This window comes from Drosophila novamexicana, unplaced genomic scaffold (assembly GCF_003285875.2).
Source record: "Drosophila novamexicana strain 15010-1031.04,08,12 unplaced genomic scaffold, DnovRS2.1 tig00000462-arrow-pilon, whole genome shotgun sequence".
Taxonomy (NCBI): Eukaryota; Metazoa; Arthropoda; class Insecta; order Diptera; family Drosophilidae; genus Drosophila; species Drosophila novamexicana.
In genome coordinates, this window is record NW_020824806.1 from 4,083,528 (window position 1) to 4,096,420 (window position 12,893).

The 12,893-nt window shown below is 37.0% G+C and overlaps 2 protein-coding genes, 1 long non-coding RNA gene and 1 other non-coding gene across 6 annotated transcripts; 1 reads left to right on the forward strand and 3 right to left on the reverse strand.

The window, feature by feature from the left end:
* Positions 1 to 901: 901 nt before the first annotated feature.
* Positions 902 to 2,825, reverse strand: LOC115760572. Its single transcript, XR_004017673.1, has 8 exons — positions 2,726 to 2,825; positions 2,421 to 2,538; positions 2,194 to 2,245; positions 1,956 to 2,002; positions 1,706 to 1,766; positions 1,477 to 1,528; positions 1,237 to 1,299; positions 902 to 1,161 (listed from the first exon to the last, which is right to left on the reverse strand). It is a non-coding gene; the product is annotated as an uncharacterized LOC115760572 (long non-coding RNA).
* LOC115761156 lies at positions 1,593 to 1,677 on the reverse strand. Its single transcript, XR_004017717.1, has one exon. It is a non-coding gene; the product is annotated as a small nucleolar RNA R38 (small nucleolar RNA).
* A 186-nt stretch (positions 2,826 to 3,011) lies between the features above and the next one.
* On the forward strand, positions 3,012 to 6,385 carry LOC115760750. 2 transcript variants are annotated; one of them, XM_030702228.1, is made up of 10 exons: positions 3,012 to 3,330; positions 3,386 to 3,561; positions 3,629 to 3,756; positions 3,812 to 4,032; positions 4,090 to 4,238; positions 4,303 to 4,414; positions 4,469 to 4,622; positions 4,679 to 4,850; positions 4,914 to 5,214; positions 5,273 to 6,385. In XM_030702228.1, exons 1-10 carry the CDS (start codon positions 3,061 to 3,063, stop codon positions 5,870 to 5,872), a joined length of 2,283 nt encoding a protein of 760 aa, XP_030558088.1. In that variant the 5' UTR covers positions 3,012 to 3,060; the 3' UTR covers positions 5,873 to 6,385. The 2 variants fall into 2 exon arrangements, with proteins under 2 accessions (XP_030558088.1, XP_030558089.1); XM_030702229.1 differs by having other exon boundaries at positions 3,013 to 3,330; positions 4,093 to 4,238.
* A 70-nt stretch (positions 6,386 to 6,455) lies between these two features.
* LOC115760920 (solute carrier family 28 member 3) lies at positions 6,456 to 11,372 on the reverse strand. 2 transcript variants are annotated; one of them, XM_030702494.1, is made up of 9 exons: positions 11,178 to 11,372; positions 9,739 to 9,792; positions 9,633 to 9,656; positions 9,394 to 9,568; positions 9,038 to 9,242; positions 7,351 to 8,115; positions 6,939 to 7,266; positions 6,691 to 6,871; positions 6,456 to 6,635 (listed from the first exon to the last, which is right to left on the reverse strand). In XM_030702494.1, exons 2-9 carry the CDS (start codon positions 9,790 to 9,792, stop codon positions 6,544 to 6,546), a joined length of 1,824 nt encoding a protein of 607 aa, XP_030558354.1. In that variant the 5' UTR covers positions 11,178 to 11,372; the 3' UTR covers positions 6,456 to 6,543. The 2 variants fall into 2 exon arrangements, with proteins under 2 accessions (XP_030558354.1, XP_030558353.1); XM_030702493.1 differs by having other exon boundaries at positions 9,739 to 9,910.
* Positions 11,373 to 12,893: the final 1,521 nt, after the last annotated feature.

The following is a 12,893-nucleotide window of genomic DNA, read 5'->3' on the forward strand; positions in this document are numbered from 1 at the left end:
AAAATTGAAAATAAATTCACAAAAACATCTAAGAGAAATGTTCACACATCTTGTCTTGGTTCATAAGCTAAATATACATATATATAGTGTATATATACATATATATATATACTCTACTTCTCATATATCATTCAGACTTCCACACGGAATTGATATCTATATATTCGTATGCGTATAACTCTTTGAGCCGTAATTGAAAATCCATTTTCTAATCGTCATTGATGTTAAAAAATGAATATTGCAATTTTTGTTTTGGAAGTACTATATCCCATTTATTTTTTGTTTATGTTCCATTTCGCAGAGAATATAATGCTCGATATGACTGAACCGCTTTCAGACATTACAAAAACAGAGTTGAATTGGATTTTTTTTATCTGTTTTTTTGAAAATATCACATATTTTTGTACTTATTGATTAGTTGTAGAGTTCTATATATTTGTTAAAGCATAAATCAAATATGAATGAATAACTATGAATATTTCAATGAAAGAAAATTTTATAAATGTTGTCTATCCACTTGTAGTCACAAATTTTATAACGCTAAACAAATAACTACATATATATGTCTCTCTCTATATAGAATATAGATTTGTATACAATATTATCGTCGCGCTTTCAATCAAACGTTTCAACATAATATTCATGTGCGTAGAGCAGAAACGGAAGCTTCTAGCAGTCGATATCGAGATATATCTATATATATATGCATACATAGTGGGGAGGTCGAAATGCCTCGTTTGAATAGTGGTAAATGGTTTTGATTTGGTTTTCGGTTGTTGTGCAGGGTCTATTGAGGGTATTACGCAGAAGCGCATTAACACACATATATAAAAATATAAATAAATATATATGTATTAATATGCGCACACATATATATATCATATGATACGAGTATAAATTTACAAATACCAAAACATATTAAATTCAAAACATTTACAAGCAAAATTATTCTTATATATATAAAAAGGGCATGACCCAAATGCGACAAGATTTGTAGCGTTACAAATAACCCAAACAAAAAAGGTAAATGTCTATGATATGAAATGCAAAATAAATTATATCACGTTATTATAAAAAATATCAAGCAGCATTTTTATTCAAATTTGTTTTGTACAAGACTTTGAAATCATTTTCGAGACATTTGACTGGCGCAGTTTTTATCTGCAATAAGAGAAAGATATATGTAATTATTATATTTTATCGAATGGACAAAACAAGTTGTCATATAAAGATTACCTATTTCCAGAATTGTTTTTGCCAGCCAGCCAAGTAAAGCTGAGGGGAGTTAATTAAAGTTCACTACAATTGCAAGAGATATATTATTAAATTATTTTCATCAAAAAGCAATTAAAATGATATTCAAGTTTTTATCAGCATGTAAAACCAATCGACATCATTAACTCCGACTGGGGCGGTATGTAAAACATCATTAAAAACAAAACTTGATATATGCTAGTAAATATTTAGATAAATTACCTTCCAATCTGGCCGGGTTTATAATGCTTGGGAGCAGCAAGGACATACATTTCTGAAAACAAATGAATTTGCAATTAGACGTGTTACAGTAGTTTCTTAGAATTATAATGAACTTGATTTTAATCAGCTTATTTTATCATCAATTATTCTTATGACAGGGATAACTGTTTGGCTTAAATAAGGTGTTCATCATGGTAAATATACTTATAGACAAGGTCTCTCAACTCACCTCAACAGATCCATTTAAATTTGCGGCATAGTTAAAGATCAGCTTGATGAACCGGCTCTATCTACAAGAGAATAAACATATATTAGAACAACTCTTTAGACATACATAAGGCATATTCTTTTATTTATTCAGACGAGTGTATATAGCAACATAATAAATTCAGTTATATGCTTGTCTACAGTTATATCATCAGTTTAAATAAAGAAGCGATCACCGTATAAAAGATATGATCAATAGAAAAAAAACTCACCTCTTTCCACAGATAGGACCGCACTCGTCTATGGTCTGTAAACGCAGCTGTAATAATATAAGATTTTTATTAGTTACACGAATTAAATGAGACTAAAATAACTATTTTGCTTAAATTTTGTATCAGCTTCTTGTATCATCAAGTATTTTTTATGACAGGGATAACTGTTTGGCTTAAATAAGGTGTTCATCATAGGATTTTTCCATAAGTTGAATTTCATTCCAGATCTTAAACTCACCTCAAGCATGGTGAACAGACCCAAATATGCGCCAACACGTGGATATTCCCGGCTGTAATTTTGAAAAAACAAATTCGAGTTTTTAGTACACGCAAACGCAAGTAAAAATGTTTATATTTCTTTAGATATTTCAGAAACAATGTCCAATCGTCATTATACTTCAGACTGGGGCGGTAATTTTATACATCATTAAGAAATATTGCCGATCAAATTTGTTCGAAACTAACCTTACTAATCCAGGCAACACGTGCGCGTGGTTTTTCAGTGCATCACAGCCTGATGCAACACATTTTCAATTTATTTTCCAAGCCGCAGCTTTTAACATGTTCACCAATACCTCACAATCTGTAAGTAATACATTTATTTAGTTGGCACGTTAATTAAAAATTACACAAACACAAAAACACGTTTGGCATTTTTATCAGCATTGAAAACCAATCAACACGTCTTTTCAGACTGGGGCGGTATAGATAAACATCATGGTAAAAATGGGCACGTGTTTATGCTCAAAAATATTTAAAAATTTACTTACCATTTTTATGTATTTATTCTTTTCAGGAGCGCAAGAAAAGTGAACTTGTCTACAGCTGCGTTGCGAAGGAAAAGAAATGTGTGCAGCGGTGTGGCCTTAAACAGCCAATCGAAATGTCCCGATCAATTGATGGCGGTCGGTCGATATGTTTTTAACATGCGCAGCCAACATCACGCTACACCAATTTGAGTTAACACCTGTTGGCGTATTTTGTGAATGTCAATTATCGGTAGTTTATTATCGGTTTCTCTCGGTAGTCGACTCGGCGTACGCGCGTTTTTGTGAAATAGCACAGTTCTATTATGTATATAATTTGAATTTTTGAAATTCTAAACATGGAGCGTGCTCTTGAGTTGGAAGAGGAGCAGGAGCTACAAGTTAGCATCACATTTGATGAGCTGCAATGTTTCGATTGCCAAGATGTTTCCACATGCGTTTCACAACAAACCGCAATAAAAATTTGCAACAAGAGTCTCGAGGATCTCAGCGCCAAAACTGTGGAAGTATTGAGTCTCTGGCTACGAAAGCTACTAAGAGCTTATATAAATGAGGCGGAATGCTGTATTGACATTTTCAAGTGCCTATACGAGTGGTTTCTGCGACTGGTAAGTGTTGCGCCTAATTGGAGCAACTGCCTCAACTTGCCTCGTTCTGTTGCAGAAAGGCGATGTGACACCAGAGAACAAAGCTGCCTGCAGCGATTTTATACTACTGCTGAATGATGCACTGGGCTTTGCCGAGTGGGCAAAGGCCAAGCTGCTGACAGCTGGCGAACGTTTGGTGCACACAACAGCATTTTTTCTGCTTGCCATTGTCTACAGTTGCCTGCAGCTGAGGTGAGTGTGGAATCAATAGATAATCAATGATTATAATCAATAAATGCATTTGTTTATTTCTCTGCAGCAATGAAAACAATGTGCAGGCGCTCAGGGAGCATGAGCCGGTGGCCATCGAGCTGCATTTGTCGGTCTTAGCTCTGCTGCAAGAGATTACCACCACTTCCCGTCAAGTACATGCCCGCATAACTCCTCGTATGTGTATTATTTATAATTAATTTGAATAATAGTACACTAATTGCTTTGCCAGTGCTGCGCCAGCTGGTCGAGATTGCAGATTTTCTAAGTGTTAAAGCTACACATCTGCATGCCTTTGTAAAAACCAGCAAGACCATGACGAACATATGCACATACTACAAATGTCTTGAGTCAAGTCGGAATGAAGCTAAAGCCATGCCCGATTGGCTGCAGGAGACAGTGCTGCATCTCTGCGACACGGTTCTCAATCAATTGGAGGCGGTTTATCAACAGGTTGAACAGAGTCTTTGAATGTTAAAAGCATGTCGTTTAATACTTAAACTCTCTTAGCAGGACACATCCGTGGACAAGATGGAAGAATATTTAAAAGTATCACAGGTTTATCTGATCATGTTACACAAATTATTGGGCAGCGGTGTTATGCACATGGATAAAACTGTTTTGGAGGCCATAATGCTGCTTTTGAGCGGTGGTGAAACGTAAGTGAGCAACCTGCTGATTCTTGACAAACTTTAGGTTGACTTGTGCTTGTACCTCTTTCAGTAAACCTAGTCATGATGTGGGGCCAGACATGCCCGGGCTTGTAGCTAAATATATGCGCACATATGTCATGCAAATTTTTGAGCTGCTCTATCAGCTCGAAGATTTTCAAAAGGCAAGCTCATGTATTTGCTTAAATTGACTGCCTATTTTAATAGTGTCTATTTAGCACCTAATTGCCTGCCTGTCTGGGTCCGAGCAAACGGAAGAGGATTATAATGAGCTGTGCTTGGATTATGTAACTGTATGCATCATGGATCACCGAGAACTTAGTCAGCCTACCTGCCGGACTTTACAAAAAGTCTTTGAGTATTTGTGCGAAGGTAAGAGACGTATTATGAAATCATTTCTTTTTACACTAACATATTGTTAATTCAAGATGGTTATAATTTTGTCAATGCTGCGCGATACAAACGAATACTGGAAGCCTTTGGCAGTCTCTTGCATTTGGCCTGCTCTGCCACATTGTACAACTACTTTTGCGCTGGACTATTTCAAGAGGACATCATAAAGTCACAAGTCTGCGCGGATGTGCTTATGCTGAGCTTTCGGTTAGGCATTTATTCATATATATACAAATAGATATTTTTGTATTTACTCTAGTTGATTTGCAGTCTAGAAGAGGTCCAAACGGGCTGGCGTAATAATGCGCTCACGCAGGCCACAAACTATTGGGTCAAGTGCAATAATTCGTATGCCATGTTTTCACAGAATTTAAGTCAACTGCATGTAAGACGCATGCTCAAATACTTCCATAGTTTGAGCAATAATGAGCCGCCCGCATTTAATATACGAAACTATCGTTATTTGCATTGTATATGCGCCGGAGTGGAGCAACAGCAGCGACTGTGGCTGATGCGATTACAGCGCCTACTCAACGACCCACTTAGCGATATTGAGCAGTATTACGAGATTGTAAGTTAAGCATATTTTGGTTAATGAATACAATTAACGTGATAATTCTTCTCCGCAGTTGGCGCTCATGGAGCTGCTGTCCACGGGCCAAGTAGACTGGCTATTGCAAGTGTCAGGCAGCAAGAAGGAGATGCTGCTTAAGGACACGTGCAAGCGCCTGGCTAATGTTTACTTTAAACTGGCGCTACAAGCCAGCCCAGCTACAAAGCTGCGCATATTACAGACAGTTACGCTGTCAAAATCAGTTGCCAATAGCTGCTGGCACGTGCAAAGATTTCTGCATGCCTGCCAAGGCAGCGACAATGCGCAGCTTAAGTCTCTGGCGGAGCAGCATGCAATTGCTACTGAGCTGCGTCCACTTTTAGACGCTGTGCAGCCAGCGTGCTCTTTATTTAAAACAAACGCAGACAGGCTCGATATTAACTACACTAAATTTAACTATGCAAGAAACCAAACGCACCATTGCAACCAGGGCAACCAGGGAAACCTAAAGCGCAAACGTGCTCAACACGAGCCCAAGGAATTAATCCGACTACTTGAGCAGAATGCACAGCAATTGGTCGAGTGCTCCGCTGAACTAGATGCAAGCGATCTTCTGCAGCTAAGTGGTATTGTTAACAATTTAAAACACTTATTGCCAGAGCAGAACATATTATGATTTGAAAATACGTTTAGTGTCCACACATTCTATGAAAAGTTTCGCACATCTTCATTTTCCGAGCTTAACATTTCTACGTACTCTCCGCTCAACTTGTCCAATTCAGATTCTTGATTGTGAATGCATATTTCCTACCTGCAATAGAGGCTGAAATAAAGCTGACAATGCTGCCGTCCAAAAGTGCCGCTTAAGTTATGTCCGATCGAAGATGATGTGCTTTAATATGTGGAAGAGTAGAAACAAAAAGACCGGGAAACCATACGAGTACACTAATTTATAGGGCAGTAGCTTTCATGGCAACATCGAACTGGTTGGATCGAACATGTTGCTGACTCAATCGATCGAACTTCGTTTAAATGAATGTCTTCGGGTTTGGTGAATAGTTTGTGTGAGCAATGCTTACTTCGATACTTATTGATATTAATCGAAAGCGCGATTTTGACGGTTTTCACTTAATTTTGCAACGCTAATGAATTAACTGATGCAGGACTCTGGTTCGGCTTAAAACCCGTTTTATACTAAAACGGCCTCATGTATAAATAAAATACTTTCGCCGCTTTAAATTAATCTAAAAGTTTTTAATTCAAAAACCTGACTTATTCAGGCTGCTTTAATAACAGCAATTAACTAAGTACTTTAACAAATTCTATTTTAGTAAGTCTATAAATTAACTAAAGCTTAAACTTGGTCACGTTGCGCTGTCCCAATTTTTCAAAGATTTTAGTATAAACCTCATGTTGTTCCTCCTCCTGGATAAAAATGCCTGTAAGGAAAAACGAATTTAGCCATCGTTCCATGCCCTCGGGCAGCGTACTCACCTGCAAAACTGGCTGATATGAAGCAGACAATGCTGCCCACGATAAATGCGCGAAATGCCACCGAGGTGATGGTGGCCCGTCGCTTGGGTGCCATCGCGCTCAAGGAGCCAATCAGTATGCCCAGAGAGCTGGGATTGGCAAAGCCGCAAATGGCGAAGGTGGCAATGCCGGCGCTGCGAGCCTGCAACAGCAAATGCTGATTAGCCTCGACTGTTTCCAATGTGTTTTCATTTACAAAAAGTACTCACTTCAATTCGATTATTTTCAATCAGTTCACCCAAACGTTCGTAGGCAACAAACTCGTTGATGATGGTCTTGGTGGCGATCACTTTGGCAATATTATCGCAGTCTTTCGGGGCCACGCCCATGGCCCAAGCCAGTGGTATGAAGAGCTTGGAGAATATCCACTCAAAGTCCACCTCTTCGTGGCCAACGAGAAAGCCCAGCCAGCTGACGACTCCATTCAAGAAGGCAACGAATGCCACAAAGGCCACAATGTTGGCAATAATGCCCAGTACAATGGGCACGGCATTGGAGGCGCCACTCGAAGCGGCATCCAACAAGGAGGCATCCTCGCTGAAATTAGGAAGAGGAATAGGAAGAGGCAATGAGCTTAAATTATATATATATATATATATATATTATATATTAAAAACTTACGATTTCTCGAGCTCTATGTTATCGCTGGAGGTTTGGCTAACCTCAGTTTCGGGCATATACAGCTTGGATATGGCCAGTGTGGCGGGCGCGGCCATCACAGACGAGGTGATCAAATGCGCCGGAGATGCGCCAAAGGATAAATATGCGGCCAACACAGTGCCCGATACGGTGGCAAAGCCCGACACCATAATGCTGTGTATCTCGCTCTTGGTCAGCTTGTGTATGTAGGGTCTGATTAGCAGCGGACTCTCGGACATGCCCAGGAATATGTTGGCAGCAGCCGTAACGCTCTCGCAAACGGTTGTGCCCAGTATTGCCTGCAGTATCCAGCCCAGCTTGATTACCACCCACTGCATGGCGCCCAAATAGTAGAGCACCGATATAAAGAAGCTGAAAAAGAAGATAACTGGCAATATGGCAAAGGCAAAGACATCGTTGCCAACAAGAAAATCGCCAAACACAAAACGTGCACCGTCCGTGCCATAAGCCAAAAAGGTCGCCACCTTGTTGCCCAAGCACTCGAAGATCTGGCGACCCACCTCCAAGCGTATGCAAAAGATGCCCAACAGAAACTGGCACGTAATCCCCGTAACCACAATGCGCCATTTGATGGCGCTGCGCTTGGTGGAGAACACATAGCCGCAGAATATAAAGAAGCATGGCGCCACCAAGGAGATCAGTTTGCGTGGCTTTTCCCTCGTCTCGAAGAACAAAAATATGGCCAGAAGTATGAACAATATCACGATGCAGGCAATCGAAACGACGCTGTAAAATAATGGATTTGATAAATATATACATTATAGCAGATATAGGAATATATATCTCTGACTGATTGACTGAATAGCTGACAGACTGACTAACTATAGACATAGGTCGCAATTTCCCACAACTCGGTCAAATCTCATCCGATTTTCACGAAGTTTGGCTCTTTGTTCATGATTTGACCATCAAAGTCTGGTAACATTATTTTTGGTATAAATTCATGTGGAAATGGTACCCTCAAATATCCTCTGTAGACATAGTTCAAAATTTCCCACCTCCATTACTCGGTCAAATCTGATTTTTACTCATTCTCAAAGGACTTGCAGATATTTTATTTTATACGTACCACTAACAAAGTCGGGGTATACCCCAAGCTTAGCAGATATTGACTATTTTCTTGGTTATGGAAGTTCTTCATACAATCATAATTAAGCTTAAACCAAGTATAGTATGGACTAGAATCAATTAAGTAAATGCCTAATTTTATTATCAAGATTATTATTAGAAATATGAAAAAAATATAAATTATTTAAGCATTGGGCGTCTTCAATTGAGGCTATTTAGTTTTTCAGTTTTTCTAATGATCTGAAAATGTAACAAACAAAACTTGACTTCAGTTTTTGAACTAAGTTCAGTTGGGTTGAAAAATGAAGCAAACAAAACTTGATATGAGTTTTTTCGTACTTTCAAAATATTGTAATGAGCTCTGTTAGACTTCACATTGAATCAAACAAAACCTGATTTAACTTTTTTCTTACTTGAAAGCGATTAATAAGAAATAAGTTTTTCATGCTTGGGTCAAGTATTTCCTGTTTTATCTCACTTTTTTGACTGGTTCTACCTGATTCAATCTCTAAATTTTTCAGTCTTTATATTATCATAAATATGTTTTATATATATGTATACCAATATTATATATACTTACCGCGTTCTGGAGAACTTATGCCATCTAACGGACGCTGGATGCAGAAAGTTCTTGTGCAATGATCGCCCCAATTTGGGCTTAAATATCAGATAGTAGAATAGACCCAAGTAGATGAAGCCCAGCAGCAGTACAAGCATGCCATAGCCGGTGCAGAAGCGTATGCCACATAGCGGCAGACTAATATCATATTTGCAGTCATATTTATCTGTTAAAATTAATAAAATATGGCCGAAGTTAAGCTGGGTTCATATATAGACGAATTTGAACTGTAAGACTTGAACCAAGCCAAGGTTCAAATCGTGAACTTTATTTTATTTTATGTATTTATTTGTATATATTTTGGTGTATATACGTACTCAGATCGTGATAGTGATATGTGGCATAGGAAAAGTAGCCCACAATACCGATTTGTAAAAGTATTTGAAAACCTATTTTAATCCAACGTATGAATTTTTTGTTCTTTTGTGTTTCCGTGGCGCCACCATTCTGCATAGGTTCCTGATCATGGATATAATCAACTTGATAATCAGTCTGCAAGCGATGAGATATTTAATGGAATATATTCAAGGAAACAGCTGCACAGTCCAATGCATACCTGATGTAACTGATGTACGTCAGTCTATAATAAAAAAAAAAAAAATGGGGTAAGTAGTTAATTCAATTGAATTTTTTGTGTTGTATTTTGTATTGTGTATACATACATGATTCAATTCATAAGCATTGTTAATGGCACCTGTTGAAGTTTTACTGTCCATCTTAAATTATATAAACGTTGCGATTCTGTCATTGATAACGGCACAATATTCGTTCTTTTATGACAAGTATAACTTGATGAAAATGGGTAAACGGGGTAAATTTGTTTTCTGCAAGTGTCTGTAACATTCAGAAAAGACGATCCGACTGTTAATCTAAAATTTGACAAGAGCTATACGATTCAAATTTTGAATATCTCTGTCTGTTAATGCGCGAATATATGGGGTTTATTTTATGCAATCGATAACTCTTTGCCACGAAATCGATAAAAATCTATATCGAAATCCTTTTTTTTGCGGAGAACTCAAATTTCAGATGTCGATTATCTTGATATATACTTGACTTATTATACTATGAACACCCCCATTGAGAATGGGTAAATTGCTTTTGTGCAAATGTCTGTAAAAGACAGATGAGTCGATTTTGCCATATCTATCTGTCCATCCTTCTGTATGAGCTTGTTGATCTTAAGGTCTGTAAGGGCTAGAGACTTGCAATTTTGAGCATAGGTTCTGATGTCGGATCTATTTTATGTAATCGATAAATTGTTTTCATAAAATCGTTATCGAAATTCGTTTTTTAGGCATAACTCGAAGCTGATAAGAGCTAAAGATCTCAAATTCGAAATATAGAATATCTTGCAGATGTCTTTATAGCTGTAGCTCGTCGCTGAGCGCAGGGTATCTCTAAGTTGAGAACGCCCGACAAGAGCCCTCTTGTTTTTTTCTCCTAATCTCTATCAAACGAGGAACTATGTTCAAGTATGTACGAAATAAAATTACCCCATGCCTGGGGCATATATTACCGATAACTGGCCGCGATAAACCGAGCAGCACGTGGAGCACCATTCTTAAGTGGTTCGAAAGTCAGTTGTGATCAAGTGTGCCTGTAATCCTGCGTTGGCTCTTTTTATGCGCCACGGTAAGGCCGTAATCAATATATTGACGTTGTCGTAAATCAGAATGGGAACAGGATGTATGCTACCATAAATTGTGACAAAAGCATGACATTGGCCATATAATTGAATGTTAAAAAACGTTTTCGGCCTTGATAGCGCAATCAGATTTCCCAGGAATTACTTTAGCCATAAACGTTAATCCTTCGAGATTACGAGATATGTGAGTCATTAGAAGGGTTCAAACAATAATTGGACATTAAAAGCTAATCTTAAAATTCCCTGACGTAATTTAAATTTCTCACGGCAAAAGCAGCTTTATTTTTTATTTTTTATTTTTTTAAATTGCCAATTGGCTGGCTGGTTTTAACTTTTCCAATTAAAAGATTGTGATTGTGTTGTTTACACAAATGTGTTTTGTGTTTTTTCTTTTCTTGGTAGTTATATATATTATTATTATTTTTTTTTTGTTACTTCAAACGGGTAATTCACCTTTATATCTGTTATTATTGTTGTTATCTCATTTATAGCGTAGCAAACACGTTTTGAGCTGCGTTTATTTACAACCTTCGTTTGTTTTAACTGTTTAAACACACGCACATAGGCTTAATAAAGTTAATGATATGCCAGTTGGTTAAACATCAGCTCAGGTAATGTCGCGAGTAATGCCGAGTCCATGTTAACTGATCGAACGTCGTGGCAAGATTAAAAACACTTGATACTGCGCAAAGCTAGTTATAATAAGTAAAACACTGTGCCAAACGGGTGACAAGTTTTTATTAACAAATCTTTAAAAAAAGCAAAAAGCAAATGCCTTGAAAATGTCATGTAAATCATGGCTGTAAGTTATTGCTCGCCCACATTTCTATATTTTTTCTAAATTTCCAATAGAATTTCTATTTGTTAAATTTAAAATTTATAGAATTAACACAAGTAAGTTTACTTAACTGGATTTTTTCAGAGGCGCTTTTGGCATTAATTTGGGGTTTTTTTTTTTTTACCAACAGCAATTGAAATTCTCCACAGAAAAATAATTTATTGATGCGAACGATAGAGTCAGCTAATAAACGCAAACCTGGCTGCGTATTTTGGTTAGAACTGTTTTATTCTAGCATCTTTCTAATGTTGACAGTGTAGCTAGTTGTTGGCTTATCAGCTGCTTGTTATATTTGAAATGAGGTACATGAGCCAATGTTAATATTTTGAGAAGATAACTTCAGAACGTCACAGAACTCTACAAAAGTAACCGTCACGACAAAGGGCTGTTAGAGTAATAAACAGAGGGGCCGCAATTAAGAGAGCTCTTTGGCTGAATATTTAATCATATTATCATATTTAATTATATGGCATATAGCTAATCATAACTGCAAGCAAGCGATTCCATTAGCAAATCTCCATTGTGGATATCTGTTGTTGGGTGGACACCTTGTTAAGCCTAACGCAATTGATAGTAGTTTATTTTTATATATAAATATATATTGACTCGATTCGAGTGTGGATTATCAAAGTGATGGGATTGCAAGACAACTTAACGTGCCACTTGAACAAAGTATTGAGCAAACAATTATATGAAAAAGAACAACAAAGCAATAGAGATAATAAAAATCGTTAGGTACTCAATTTTTTTTTTTTTTTTTTTTTTTTTGAATTGTTTTTATTTTTTTGATTTTATTATCGGTAATATAATTGTTATCGTTCTGTATATGCCAAGTTATAGAATTTGTACTTATAAGCTTAGCTATTTACGATTTGCTTTTCTGGTTATATTATAAAAGGTGTTAAGTTTAATTAAGTAATATGTAATTAGAGAAAAAGACAAACATCGGTTTTTGAGCAGAACTTGTGGCTCTTCCAATTATAGTAAAGTATGTACAGAAATTTTGAGAGATTAGGCAAAGGGTTTGATAATTAAACACATAAATATGTTTGTGGCTCTATAAAAAGGAAGGCACTTTTTAATCTAGTGACTTAAATAACGAAACTTGCTTGTGTTTGTGTGTGTGTGTGTGTGTGTTTATGCTTATGCTTGCATGTATGTGTGTTGTTAAGCCTTATTTTATTCGCATTGTCCTGGAAAATACTCGCGCATTCTAAATCAAATGCAGTTTTATTTGTTTAACATTTGTTTATAAATTTGCTAGCAAGGGCCAACTGCTTGAATAATATGTATATATGTATATATATCATCTACCTTTTATATTCGTATCG

Bases quoted from the DNA above. Each gene is read 5' to 3' on its own strand.
- LOC115760750 (XM_030702228.1), top strand. From the start codon at position 3,061: ATGGAGCGTGCTCTTGAGTTGGAAGAGGAGCAGGAGCTACAAGTTAGC. The intron at 3,562-3,628 runs GTGAGTGTGGAA...ATTTCTCTGCAG, and splicing joins TACAGTTGCCTGCAGCTGAG to CAATGAAAACAATGTGCAGG. The intron at 4,239-4,302 runs GTAAGTGAGCAA...TACCTCTTTCAG, and splicing joins CTTTTGAGCGGTGGTGAAAC to TAAACCTAGTCATGATGTGG.
- LOC115760920 (XM_030702494.1), bottom strand. From the start codon at position 9,792: ATGGACAGTAAAACTTCAACAGGTGCCATTAACAATGCTTATGAATTG. The intron at 9,657-9,738 runs GTATGTATACAC...TTTTTATTATAG, and splicing joins ATGCTTATGAATTGAATCAT to ACTGACGTACATCAGTTACA. The intron at 9,243-9,393 runs GTACGTATATAC...TAATTTTAACAG, and splicing joins ATATCACTATCACGATCTGA to ATAAATATGACTGCAAATAT.